The 13,094-nt window shown below is 53.4% G+C and overlaps 6 protein-coding genes across 17 annotated transcripts; 3 read left to right on the top strand and 3 right to left on the bottom strand.

Annotated features, from left to right (window-relative positions):
- The first annotated feature begins 103 nt into the window (after positions 1-103).
- On the top strand, positions 104-1,736 carry H257_12603 (hypothetical protein). Its single transcript, XM_009839875.1, has 6 exons — positions 104-459; positions 517-628; positions 679-752; positions 805-889; positions 934-1,476; positions 1,537-1,736. Exons 1-6 carry the CDS (start codon positions 135-137, stop codon positions 1,673-1,675), a joined length of 1,278 nt encoding a protein of 425 aa, XP_009838177.1. The 5' UTR covers positions 104-134; the 3' UTR covers positions 1,676-1,736.
- A 38-nt stretch (positions 1,737-1,774) lies between these two features.
- H257_12604 (hypothetical protein) lies at positions 1,775-3,196 on the bottom strand. Its single transcript, XM_009839876.1, has 2 exons — positions 1,994-3,196; positions 1,775-1,922 (listed from the first exon to the last, which is right to left on the bottom strand). Exons 1-2 carry the CDS (start codon positions 3,053-3,055, stop codon positions 1,806-1,808), a joined length of 1,179 nt encoding a protein of 392 aa, XP_009838178.1. The 5' UTR covers positions 3,056-3,196; the 3' UTR covers positions 1,775-1,805.
- Positions 3,197-3,335: 139 nt separating this feature from the next.
- On the bottom strand, positions 3,336-5,852 carry H257_12605 (hypothetical protein). Of its 10 annotated transcripts, XM_009839878.1 has the most exons (13): positions 5,661-5,852; positions 5,535-5,612; positions 5,282-5,478; positions 5,022-5,221; positions 4,871-4,923; positions 4,663-4,802; positions 4,569-4,614; positions 4,446-4,518; positions 4,295-4,394; positions 3,991-4,200; positions 3,902-3,944; positions 3,775-3,831; positions 3,336-3,714 (listed from the first exon to the last, which is right to left on the bottom strand). In XM_009839878.1, the coding sequence occupies exons 1-13, from the start codon at positions 5,838-5,840 to the stop codon at positions 3,607-3,609; spliced, it is 1,485 nt and encodes a 494-aa protein (XP_009838180.1). In that variant the 5' UTR covers positions 5,841-5,852; the 3' UTR covers positions 3,336-3,606. The 10 variants fall into 10 exon arrangements, with proteins under 10 accessions (XP_009838180.1, XP_009838179.1, XP_009838185.1 ...); XM_009839877.1 differs by having other exon boundaries at positions 3,336-3,831; XM_009839883.1 differs by having other exon boundaries at positions 3,902-4,200.
- Positions 5,853-6,364: 512 nt separating this feature from the next.
- H257_12606 (hypothetical protein) lies at positions 6,365-6,631 on the top strand (the record flags this gene model as incomplete). The annotated part of the gene is made up of 2 exons (XM_009839887.1): positions 6,365-6,478; positions 6,500-6,631. 2 exons carry the CDS (start codon positions 6,365-6,367, stop codon positions 6,629-6,631), a joined length of 246 nt encoding a protein of 81 aa, XP_009838189.1.
- A 1,032-nt stretch (positions 6,632-7,663) lies between these two features.
- On the bottom strand, positions 7,664-10,560 carry H257_12607 (hypothetical protein). Its single transcript, XM_009839888.1, has 4 exons — positions 9,864-10,560; positions 9,232-9,506; positions 8,990-9,173; positions 7,664-8,448 (listed from the first exon to the last, which is right to left on the bottom strand). The coding sequence occupies exons 1-4, from the start codon at positions 10,547-10,549 to the stop codon at positions 7,704-7,706; spliced, it is 1,890 nt and encodes a 629-aa protein (XP_009838190.1). The 5' UTR covers positions 10,550-10,560; the 3' UTR covers positions 7,664-7,703.
- An 81-nt stretch (positions 10,561-10,641) lies between these two features.
- Positions 10,642-12,974, top strand: H257_12608 (hypothetical protein). 3 transcript variants are annotated; one of them, XM_009839889.1, is made up of 3 exons: positions 10,647-10,802; positions 10,853-12,110; positions 12,171-12,963. In XM_009839889.1, the coding sequence occupies exons 1-3, from the start codon at positions 10,699-10,701 to the stop codon at positions 12,648-12,650; spliced, it is 1,842 nt and encodes a 613-aa protein (XP_009838191.1). In that variant the 5' UTR covers positions 10,647-10,698; the 3' UTR covers positions 12,651-12,963. The 3 variants fall into 3 exon arrangements, with proteins under 3 accessions (XP_009838192.1, XP_009838191.1, XP_009838193.1); XM_009839890.1 differs by having other exon boundaries at positions 10,642-12,110; positions 12,171-12,974; XM_009839891.1 differs by having other exon boundaries at positions 10,853-12,963.
- The last annotated feature ends 120 nt before the right edge of the window (positions 12,975-13,094 follow it).

Raw genomic sequence — 13,094 nt, forward strand, 5'->3', positions numbered from 1 at the left:
GTTGTGTTATCCGGAGCATAAGGTGGGCTACGTATCCGGATGTTGGGAACATATCCGGATACACAGATGTCCGGATAAGTTCACCATGACTTCCGCATATTCCAAAGATCGCGACACTACGACGAAGTGGAAGCATGAAGGCGATAGCTGCGGCGATTTGGATGGGCGGGATACTTATCTGTATGACGTGGACGATACCGTCTGTACATGCTGCCTCTTCAGGGAGACCGGAGCAAGTGCATATTGCCATCGGGGGAATTGAGTCAGCTGGAATGACAATCAGTTGGGTCACGGCGACAGCAGGGGAATCCCGCGTGAAGTACGGTCAGCACAACGCGTCGTTGGACCTCGAAAGCCGCGCCACTCAACCGGCCTCGCAGTATAAATTTTGCCACTACACATCAGGGTACAACCACCACGTTCTGTTGCCATCGTTGGAGCCAAACGCGCAGTATTTCTGTACGTCCCAGTTGTTTCTATGCCTCTCGTTATTGTGTTGACGGTTGACTCACGTAGATGTCGTTGGCGGGAACGAATCGGGGTGGTCTAAAGTTCTCTCCTTTCGCACGCCCCCCAAGCGCGGCGATGTCGATACACCGCTGACCCTGGGCATTCTCGGCGACTTGGGGTATATGTCCCCTCGCGTGTCATCCATTACATGAACCTCTTACCTCCTAGACAAACCAATTACTCGTTGGAAACGCTCGGGTACATCCAGAAGAATCCATTAGTGAACGCTGTGCTCCTCGCTGGTACCCTTCAGATCACACCACCACTTTGCCAACCATGATTGAAACATCGTAGGCGACCTCTCCTACGCCGACACGGTTCAATCGCGATGGGATGCATGGGGGACGTTTGTGGAACCCTCGACGTCTGCCATTCCTTGGTATCTTCGTTCCATGGCCACAGGCTGTCATGTACTGGACGTAGGATGATGGCCGCTGGCAACCACGAGATTGAAACGTCATGCCAATTGACTACCTTTGACGCGTACCAAGCACGCTACCGCATGCCCTTTCACGAGAGCGGCGCCACGCGGGGCAATTTGTTTTACTCGTTCGACGTCGCATCGGTCCATGTCGTCGTGCTCACGCCGTACATCCCAACCTACCGCGCATCCATCCAGTTCAAGTGGGCCGCCCGCGACTTGGAACGGGTGGACCGCCGAGTGACTCCCTGGATCGTGGTGATGATGCACGGGCCATGGTACAGCAGCAACCGCGCGCATCAAAGCAATGTGGAGCCGCAACATGCGATGCGCAAAGACATGGAGGACCTTCTGTTTGATCACCGCGTGCATGTGGTCCTGGCTGGCCACGTGCATTCATACGAACGGACGTTCCCCGTGTTTCGACACGAACGAACGGTCAACGCGCCGATTTACGTGACGATTGGCGACGGAGGCAACCGCGAAGGGCTAGCCGACAAGTACATTGAGCCCCGCCCGGTATGGTCTGCGTATCGTAAAGCCAGGTAACAAACATTACACAACCAAAGGATGGACATGGTGGGGCGTTGATGTGTACGATGTAGGTACGGGTATGGGTTGTTGCAAGTGCACAATCGAACGCACGCGCGGTTTGAATGGCACGAAGACAAGGACAAGACGTCCAACGTCCACGACTCTGTGTGGCTTCACGCTAGAACCATAGTCGAACATACTCGCCATTAGTGAACCAACGCTCTTGCATTAAACAAACATTCTTGATGTGCAAAGTGAAGTGATATGTATCCATCAGGGTAGAGAGAGAGAGGGTCGTCGTCTGTGGGTTGCGGACATGTGGGGTATAAATACAACAGTGTTAACGTAGTTTCGTGGGTCGTTTCCATTTCAACTGGCGGGGTTTGCATACCCGCACGGGTCTAGAGGCAGCCACCAAGGCCGACGCCGTGGCAAGGCACATTCCAAACGATGGCTTCTACAGCACCGACCAACGAGCGAAGATCAGCATGTTGATTCAAACTAGCGCTTCAGTGTAGTACTACGTACCGTGGTAGGAGAGCCTCGGGTGGACTTGTCGGACACGACAACGCCTGGGCACTCGCGCAGCGTCGCGACGATGTCGTCGGGCGTGATGGCAGTTGCGGCGCTGAGCTTTTGAATGGATATGGTTGTGGAAGAAGTGGTGGTGCTGCTGCTGCCACCCATCTTGCACAGCTCCGTGAGGAGCACAAAGCGCCAGTACTCCATGTACGCTGCGCGGCCAAGCACTGAGAGCGGCTTTTCGGGCGTGCCCACAGTGTGCTCCCGCTTGGTGAGTTCATAAGAGAGCGAAATGAGCAGCGACCCATAGCCCCTTCGTTGGTAGGGTGGGAACACGACAATGCACGACAGGTTGTACTGGTCGGGATTGGCTTTCTCCTTGGAGAAATACCCCACAGGATGCACGTTTCCGCTGCGCTTGTCGTAAATGCAAAGCAGGTAGAACCAGAACACGCTCACGTCGAAGTACAGAGTCTTTTGGTCCATGAACAGTTTGGCCAGCAGGCACAGGTTCTGGCAGTACGTGGAACTCGCCATGCCGTCCACCTCCACGAGGATTAACGACGACGACGAGGGCGATGGAGCGTCCGGCAGGGCTTCCTCGTACACGGTACGGCCTGGAGGACGTTGCTTGGCCAATGGACAGTCGTCGCTCCGATGGTGCTCTAGCAACCGCTTCGTCGACGTGTACCCAAGGCAATTCTCGCACACAAAGAGCTTGTTGTCGGGGTACATGTGCGTGGGGTATGGACTTGGATACCACGTCTCGATTTCAAATCGACCAAACTCGATGACAGGAACGCGTTGCATCTGCAGCTTGGTTTCGGTGTCAAGGAGGCGCCATTTGGCCCGTGGACTGTCGGCAACGACCTTCTTGGCAGCGTCGTCGGAGCTAATGCACTTGGTGCGCTTGAACGCGGAAAAGGCGTTCTTCGTGGTGGCGGAGCGGGTGATCGCTGATTCCAATTGACGTGGTTCTCCACATAAGTCGGCAAGGCCTTTCCGCTTCAGCGACACATTGGACGACGCTTGTGGACAGGACTCAGTGGCACGTCGACGGAGCAGCATGGCAGTATCGAGGTGGTCCAGCTCAGGTGGTGATGATGGGTTGGCACACTGGTAGGGAGTAGCGAGGCTTGCGCGGCAGGCTGACGAGAAGGTGCGACGGCGCTACCAGGTAGGAGTCCGAGTCCGGTTCCGAGGTGAAATTCAATATTTCAAATCGTATTTTTATTGCCGTTGTCAAAACCTAACTCGCCATTTGTATGGCATTGCGATAAATGCATAAAAACTACACAAATCGAACCTATTTACTTCGAAATATGACGATTTCAATCGACACTTGAAAGGAGTGGTGGAGTTTGAAAACAGACGGCAGATTCCGTTGGGTGCGGTGCCGTTGAGTGACGAAGGTGGCAACGCACGAAGAAAGTTGTGAGGGCGAGGTGCACTAGTCCAAGGAGCCTTCATGAGGAAGTTCATGGGGCGAACGACGGCCAAAGTCAACTTGCAGGACACACGTTTCGATGGAGGCGCGACTTCATGCTTCGCATCACGCACTCATGTGACGTGAACATTCCATTATCAAGGTTAAAGCCAGGCGTTTCGCTCGACGTGGCTTAAGCGGCGTCGTCTTGGACTTCCTTGGCCAGTTGCCGCAAATGTTCGAACGTGTACAACGACGACGAGTGGCCGTCGCTCCACACAACGGCAAAGGCGTAGTTGCCCTTCAACATAAACAGCCCAACATCGTCAGCACAACTGCACGCAACGTCCATCTTATATACCTTTCGCTGCACAGCAGTCGGTCGAATATCCTCTTGGATCGTAGTCGGGTCCAAAATCTATACCACACAACATCAACCTCAACCTCCCATCCCCCTCTTACTCTGACGGAGTACAGCTGTACAGTACCTGTTTCCCCGTGAATTCTTCGATGCATTGTGCACATCGACATCTAGAGCACCATACCCGTGAGATGTCATGAGGTCTCCACCATTCACCTCGCGCGTAGGTCCACGGGCGACAGCACGATTTCCTCGGCGCTGTCAGTGGAGAAGAAGCGCAGGACCATGCCGCGGGTCTTGTCAAACAAGAGCTCTGGTGCCACGCGCGCCAAGTGCTTGAGCTTCACGCACTCTTGGGCCACGGTGGTCGCCAAGTCGTCGTACACGGCCGTCACAGTTGGCAACGCGTCGCTCAACACCACCGGACTACCCCACACACAAAGCACATGAACATGTTGCATCCGATCTATGAAGTTCCATCTTCCTCTGGCATATAGGGTGGCTAGAGAGCCAGATGTACCTGCCCGTGTCGACGCTGATGTTCATGGCATCGGCCATGGGCAATTGAAACGTGTGCGGAATGCTGTAGCGTGATTGCAGGGTGGTCAAGTAGCCATGGCCTAACCCAGTCAATGTTGAACAAATGAACGATCGATAGATAACGAACAAACCAAAGGGGTAGTGGCGGTGGCCGTGAACGCAGTCAAAATACGACATGTTCTCCACCACGGCAGACGTCGGCACCTATCAACTGGATTTACCCTCTTCGTACTGTTTGGCTGGTATCTATCTACCTTGAGGTCTTCAAACATGGAAATGCCCTTCTCCACGTCCACAAAGCTACAATAATGTCCACGTCAGTCGTCGGCATAGCCGTGATTGATCTACCTGAGTTTCTGCGGTGTCGTAACTATGACAGCGGTCGTGATGGCCACTTGCTGGGCCAGCGACATGTGGATATCGCCAGTGCCAGGGGGCATATCGATCACCAAGTAGTCCAGCACCCCCCATTCTGTGCCCAGCACCAACTACCACCGCCGATACAAACAACACGTTGAACTCTCGAACGGCTACAAATAAACTACGTATATATTACCTGGTCGATGACCTTGGACACCATGGCCCCACGCATCACTGCCGCGCCTTTGCCTACGCCACATCAAAAGCTTTGCTCAACATACTGAACTTGGAGGGTGATTTGAATTCGCATCATATTAACGTTGTTGCATAAGCCTTGAAGCACTTACCACCGGCGCCGGGCGCGGCTTTGCTGTTGACGAAGCCAAAGGACATGCATTGCACGCCTTGGTACTCGACCGGACGCACGAAATGCGGATTCACTGTCGACTTGCGGATAGCCACGTCGGGGGGCGAGATCATTGTGGGTAAACTGGGGCCGTAGATGTCGGCGTCCAGAATGCCCACACGAGCCCCACGCTTTTTCAACCTACAGACTCACATAATGTTGATAGTTGTGCTGGCTGCTAATGGATGGCTGGGAGCGTACGCAAACGCCAAGTTGACGGCGACGGTGGACTTGCCGACGCCGCCTTTGCAACTGGACACGGCGATGATGTTGCCGACATTTGCGAGAGAGGACGAGCGAGTCGCTTGGATGTTTCTTGGGGTCGGATGCGAAAGAGCCACGTTGGCACCTGTGACCCACGACAACGCCTTGATGCGGTCCGTGGCTTGCGTGATCCACTGGAGGACATCACCATCATCAATGATGCATTGGCGATGAATGAAGTTACGGATACCTCTTGATTCTGCAACAAGACGGGAGATGGAGAGTCAATGGTGCAGGACACGGCATGCTCGTCGGAGATCTCCAAGTTCTACGTGCGACAAAGTTGGTGTGGATTCCAGCTCATGGCATTCCGTACTTTGACACGTCCCAGTGTGATCAAGTCTTGTCCCACCAAGTCGTCCTTGACCAGCTTGAGCGTCTGAAGAACTTCCGCTTCACGAGCTGCCAGCTGTCGTGGACTGATTGAGAACATTGCGCGGTGCTGCATCGACGACAGGACGCCACCTGCCCGCCGCATGATGCCACAGCGAAGCATGGCAAATGCAATGGAAATGGGAAACTAGCCAATCACATGGCGTGAAATCTACAGCCAATGGAAAACGCTTTCACAAAATTGGTGTTTACTGTCAATTTGCTGTCAGCACTACGGTACATTGGTTTCCCGTCTGCTCCGTTGACTACAACGATAATCATCACTATCATTACGACAGACGATATTATGAAGTGCAATTCCCATTACAACACAAAATTCAACCGAGGCACGTGGACGGAGGCAATGCGACCGTCTGCGCAAAAATATGTTCAAAATGTCCTGCAGTCTATACATTCACTCGGATAAAAATGGTAAATCTAATCAATTCAACAAACCAATGTTCAATGTGCAGTCGCGGTCGTTCTATCACGTGGCTCTTGCCGTCTTGAATTTATGGCTGTCAAGTAGCAACGTAGTCTACGTTCGGCTTGGTGTCCAATAAACTGTTGCTTCTAACACCAGTGGGCGAATTATGGCCGAAAACAGAGAGCTGGTCATTGCGTTTGCGACAATGCGAGGCCGTCGTAATGTCCGACACGGTGTTTCAAATTGGATCGTATGCAACAACGTTTATTGCCATGAGAATTGCCAAGCGCGCAGACGATGGCAGGATAGAATGGTCCGACACTGTCAAGAACGCGGTTTCAATCCAGGACACATAGGCCGAAGTGCACACAACGTTGGCGGATTTGCTCACGATGAACTCTGGGCTTGGCGCGTATGACGGCGATATGCCGTTCATGCTGGGTATGTTCAAAACCGAGCGGGAAATAACCCAACGACTCTTTGACTAGCCACTACCCGCCGGCTACGCCTATGCCAACGTCAACTACTCCAGTATAGGCCAAGTGATCAAATGGAAATCCAATCAAACGTGGGCGTCGTTCGTGAACCAAACGTTTGGCAGCCTATGAAAAACCCGTTTGGTCGACCTGGTGACATGCCATCATTTGGCCCTGGGGCACTTCGGTTGCAACTGCCAAGTCGCAGAGCCCCGTTAAATCTCATCAACGACTCGAGAAATTACATGTCATACGGCGGCAACTCGCAGTTTGCCCGATTTGGTTGTCGATTGGGGACCCGTCCAAGTTTTGCAGTTTCTGCTACGCCGTGGCCACAGTACCTTCGAGTCGCCCTAGATCGTAGCGGACATGATCTCTGGACACATGTTATCCTTCCCAACCCAGCACCCCTCTTGTCGGCTACGACGATGTCTGGCAAGGTGTGGGCGATGGCTTTGGCTTCGACCTCGTGGGCCGCGAATGGTTTAGCTATGCGTACTTGGACAAGGGCACGACTCAAGCCCGGCAACGGATGGCTGCCAGAGCAACATCTGGGCGTCGTGCTGGTGGCCAACGCTGAGGCCAAACGCGACGAGGAGCGCGCTGGACCGCGAGTGGTCGTACATGTTAGGCCTGTTTTTGAACGAGCCGTTGGTCCACAGACACTTGATAAGCTGATGCCGCCTGATTGGTCAGCATATAGCCACTGGTTGTCCCAAGGGGGCTTGCAACCGATCGGTGGGGCTGGTGTCCAGCAACCAAGCAACGAAAGCCAAGTGGCAAACCGGGTATGTCGCTCCGTTCTACGGCATCGTGACGGTGGGGAATGGCTACTGAATCAACAAAGCAAACGGGTAGTTCTCTGGGCCCCTCGGGCGTGTTCACGTGGGAGGACGCTAGCATACTTTGACGGTTAGCCCCATGTTCCTTTGTCCAAGCCAAACGGCAACCAATTTTATGCTTCAACATGGACATTAACGTTATGAAATGCAAGCGATCACACCATCATAGGAACGCACGGATGACATCACGACGTCATGTGTGCAGCAAGTCAGTGGAAATGCTATACATTAGTCTACTAAGCTTACGCTCTCTTCTTGAGCGCCGCGACCCCAATGGCCACGGTCGCCATGGCGGCAGCCGCCACCCAGCGCCATTCGGGCTTGGCCCAACTCGACTTTTTCTTTGGAAAGTGTTTGATCATCAATTCGCCTTCGCCTTCGACTTCAAAGCCCAATTTGCGGTAAAAGTTGCGCACGCCGACGCCGGCAATCACGGCCATCTTGGTAAACCCGTGTTCTTGGGCGATTTCCTCCGCTTTGAGCATCAACTGCGTGCCAAACCCGCCGTGTTGGGCCTTGGACTTGTCGACGCTGTTGACCACCACCAGTTGGCCATACACGTGCAGCTCCCGCACCAGCGCCGCGCCCTCGAGTTCCGGAAAGGTACCGCCGCCCGCCGTGGGAGACAAGCGCAGCCGACAGAACCCGCAGATGGTCTTTTCGTCAGGGGTTTCAAAGCTCAGAAAGTACTCGGTGCCTTCGTTCGCTTCGTACGTCCGGACCAGCAGCTCGGCTTTGGTGGCCGCCGGCGCGTCGGCTTTTATTTCGCGGCAGCGGATGCACCGGCAGCGGAGCCCCGCCTGCTCCATGCGCTTGAGAATCACCTGCCGCAGGTTGGGCTCGTCCATCCCCCCCAGAATGTACTGCGACGGGATATCTCGAATGACCCGATTCAGTCGGATCCAAGGATGCACTTGCACCTTGACGTCCATCAGCAGCGCCATGAGCTCGTTGTCACCGTACGGGACATACTCCCCCGCGTCAAACCTACCACCGTCATATCAACACAGGATCGTTCGATTCGAACAATGTCGAGTGGAATGCTCAATCGAAACGAGCCAAGGACAATCGATCGACCAATCAAAACCCAGAACACTGTTTTCAAGTGGTCACTCAAACGCGCCTGCAACCATCAAAGCCGTGTGGGACTTCAAATAGTGTAAAAATACATTACACCCAAAAATATGAAGTACAAAAATAACCGACCGATAGATAGAAAGAAGTCCAATAGTTTTGGCAGAAAGCACCATAAGACTACATCATCAGTATATTTGGTACAGAAGACGGTGGTATATTGCTGTGTTTAGTCTAAACTGGAACGACATACAGAATGCATCGACACAACCAAATAGTAATGTATACATAGATGAATCGGCAGAAGTAGGATTTAGCCAATCAGATTGCAGGAAACCATGATCAACATCTATTTAGTGTAATACATCAATTTAGTGTAGGTAGAATCACCACTGGACAAATCGATCGATAGATTTGGAGCACACAAGTCAACCCAATTTTTAAAGGACACTACCATCGCTTGATCACGGTCCACGGCGTGACTTCACACGGGTAAATCTTCCACTGGTCGGCTTGCAAGTCGGGCGAGTGGAGGACATAGTCAAACATGGCACGGTCCAGATCGACGGAACTGCCCGGTAAGTTTGGCATCAAGTGGATGTCTGTCTTGTAGCCGCAGTCGCGCAACAGCTTCATGGCTACAGTCACACACACATATATTCGACTATGAAAATATTTCAAGATATACTGCAGCACCTCGCTTTGCATCTTGGGTCGTGCACCCGCGGTTGATCTTTTTCAAAATGCCTTCGTCCGTGTGTTGAATGCCCAGCTGCACGCGGGTACATCCGTACCGACGGAACCGACGCAGCTCGTCCGGCGTGATGCAGTCCGGGCGGGTTTCCAGCGTGATGCCGATGATCTTGACCAAAGTGGTTTCATTTTCGAGCTTTTCCTGGTCCAACGACTTTCGTTCGCGTTTTACGCGGTCGTGGAACGTGTTGGCTGCGTAAAACAGGTCTCGGATAAATCTACTCGAAAAGTGAATATCTTTCCTAATCAATAATATATATATATATATATATATATATCTTGTCAAGTCGATTCGAAATTGGAGTGGGGTGCTCAATCGAACGAACCAAATCGGCAGACAATCGATATATGACCAATCAAAACTCACATCATGAATCAAGTAGCCAATCAAATTATCCGCTCTTCGACGAAGTCAACATTGAATTAGTGTATGACTGAAATTAGTGTGACACTGGATGATGCGTTTTACATACAAAAGTGAGCACAAACAATCGATAGATTTGGCGAATCAGCACAAAAGTCAAAATTTGGGGTAAAACAAAGCCAATATACTGACAAAGATCGACGACACGTACTCTTCTTGGTAAGACACTGGGTACGACGCCCATGTGCCCCCCAACACGAGCAACTCAATCTTGTCCACGGGATGGCCGTTCAAGGCAAGGGTCACGCAGCGATCGCAGAATTGCAGCACCGGGTCGAAGCGGTTGCGGTTGGCTCGGAGGACGCTGGGTTCGTCGTGGAGGTACGACCGCGGCTGGTCTGGCTCGTTGGGGCAGTAGTAGCAATTCCACTGGCAGCTAAACTTTTGGCCGTGGGGGTACGGACTAGTGACCACTGTCACGACCAACACACCGCTTTGACTTTTGCCTGCTTTCTTCACCAGCAGCGTGTCGATTGCCAATTGCGGCGGTGCCGTCCCGCGCTTCACGAGCACGTTGTACACGAACTTGAGCTGGGACTTCTTGGGGAGAGTCTTGTATTGACGACGAAGAGCGATCAAACACTTCTCCAACGCTCGTGGCGTCTGAGGGTTCCATTCCACGACGAACATGGTCATCGCTTCGTACCGATCCCATTCGTCGGCGGGGATGAGTTCGTCCCATTGCTTGTAGATGTCTTCCAAGCAGTTCACCGGTTCGTTCCGTCCTCCGCTTCGCTTGTATGTGTTCGGGTCATTCTCACGCTTCTTGGCTTCGCGCGCCAACGCTTCCGTGTCCATGGCATCGAACCCGCCATCGTCCTGTTGCGGCGCCTCCATGGGTATTCCTATTTGGGCAATAGTTTTGATTGGCCACGGCAACAGCAATCGCAATCCTTATCCGGATGCCATGGGATTGGCTAATACTCGTGTTTCCGGATCATTCGTTGAACTTTGATTATCCGGGAAATTATCATTCGTGGTGTGCCATGGCGAAAGGCAACAAGACGAAGCGGCCACGGAACGACGCGAAGTCTCCATCCAGTGGGGGCCTCGTCATTGTCAACCCAGCGCTTCTTCGCGCAGTCGTCAAGTACGTCTTCATGCATGCGCGTTTGCTTCATGCGCTGACGTCCGTCGTAGGCCAAGTGCACCTCCGGCAAAGAAGCACAAGGCTGGCAAGGATTCGACTGGAAAACCCAAGCATGAAAAGACAAAACCAGTAGGACCACCGCCTCAAATCCACAAAAGCGATAAGAAAAGCGGGACATACGTGTGCGACGCGTGCAAAATCTCTGTCACCAGTGGCGCGCGCTTGATGCACGAGCAAGGCAAGAAGCACAAAAGGGCAGTCCTCAACGCAGGCGGCGCAGCTGCAGCCAATGTCCCCACACCATCAACTGCTCCCACTGATTCATCCCCACCTCAGTCTATTCAAAGCGTGCCAATCCAGCAGCAGCACCACCTGCACGTTCGGGACGAGGACGTCGTGGGGGCCGTGTATTATCTTCTAGAAGTGAAGAACCTATGTCGGGCAGTGGTCGTGGTTCCTACGAAGGCCACCGGACAGCTGACGCCCCAATGCGTTGCGGGAACATTGAAGCAGCTGGGGTTTTCAGTGTTTGCCATCCACTCCAAGACCAACCCAACCATTCGCCAGAACTATTTGGACAAATTTGGCTCGAGCAGCCACGAGGGCGTCGTGGTCACGACCGAGCACTTTGCATCGTTGGTGGCCTCGGCAACTTGTACCTATGCTGCCACGGTCGTTCAAATCCACGCCAGTCCGTCGCGTGGCGGGTATGCGCTGCTGGCGCCAGGAACCGCCGCTTCGTCGTCGATCGCGGTCGACATTTCCAAGCCAATGCTGCAAAAAGCCACGGCTAGAGCCAACTTGGCCTCGAGTATTTTCGACCTGCAACAAGCCCAACCCCAAGACCACGACGCCCAATGGATACGAAAACTCGCCAACGCGTCTGGTCTGGGGGACGAGCCAGAAGCCAAGCCCAAGGCCCTAACTCCCGCCCAGCAAAAGCTCCAGGCGTTGTCCGACAAGCTGTTTGTCCTCATCGCGACCCCCCTCGCTGCCACGAGCCCCGTGAACCCCGCCAAGATGAAGCAAAAGCTGGCGGCCGTCGGCCTCGTCGCTCAAAACGCCGCCACGGGCATGTCGATTCACAACACCCGACTATCAGCACAGACGCAATGGCTGGATGCGGCGGATGGAGGCGCCTTCGGCGGCGCGTGGGAAGGCAGCGTGCGGCACGGCGCGACCAAGGATGTGACATCGCTGGTCGTGAGAGCCAGCGTGACGTCCACCGACGAGTGGGCGCCGAATCCGGAGCCGTCCGACGTGCAGCAATGGGGGGGACTCTACGGGAAACCGTGTGGCCACAACGAGGTCCACAGTTTGCCCATCTCGCTTTGTCTATCTCGTGCGTTAACGACGAAGGTGTTGTAGGTGGTACTGCAGACTCTGCGGCCGTTTTTCCCCCAAGAGGTGCTGAATGCCAGGGTATGCAGCCGTATGAAACCAGCGCCAGGCAACGACGGGTACGATGGCTGCCTCGAGTTTCTGCAGTGGCAGTGCCGGACCCACAAACGGCCCATGACTGTGTGGGATGCCGAACACTGGCTGCACGTGACCACCGACGGAAAAGTGTCGCGCGTGTCCAAGAAGGTCATGCTCACCAAGCCGCTGTCGTTGATTCGTTGGCTCGTATCGAATCTGCGAGTCCAAACGGTCCGATGGAGCGGCAGCGTCGCCCCAGCCAAGCTCTTCGAGGCGCTGGGCGTCGCGCTGGTGTGCGGCACGTCCGAAACCACCCAGAAACTGCCTCTCCATGTCCGCCAGTGCATATTGCAATACGCAGTGACCGGAAATCCAGATACATGGAAACGCCTCGACTTGACCGAGAAAAGGTCGCCCTTGAATGGATGAAGAACATTCAAGGACATACTACACTAGTAAACTGAATTTAAGTGGACGATTGTCCACTTTGTAGTTGGATTCTGCTTTAAATATCATACTTGAATTATACGATTGCGTTGTTAGAGCATACCGGTAGAAAAAAGAGAGGACGTTCAAACTGTTATGGAGGCACTAGGACAATCCGGTACTTTGGTCACTGAGGGTTGTGCACAGTACTGTAGAAAGCAAAAGTGTTTACAAAGGGAAATGCAATGTACCCTGAATACGACACCACGTCCTTCATACCCTCGCGATGCTATTTCCTGGCGCGACATCACACCCTGCTAAAATGTGAAACCGAAGCAAAACCGCTACCTTTGACACATCAGAGTTGGGTAGTGTCGATTCTTTGACGAATTTCTTACTACATTGAACGTTCGTGCACTTGTTAGCTGCCGGCTCGATAGCTTCCAT

Source organism: Aphanomyces astaci (genome assembly GCF_000520075.1).
Source record: "Aphanomyces astaci strain APO3 unplaced genomic scaffold supercont1.41, whole genome shotgun sequence".
NCBI lineage: Eukaryota > Oomycota > Saprolegniomycetes > Saprolegniales > Verrucalvaceae > Aphanomyces > Aphanomyces astaci.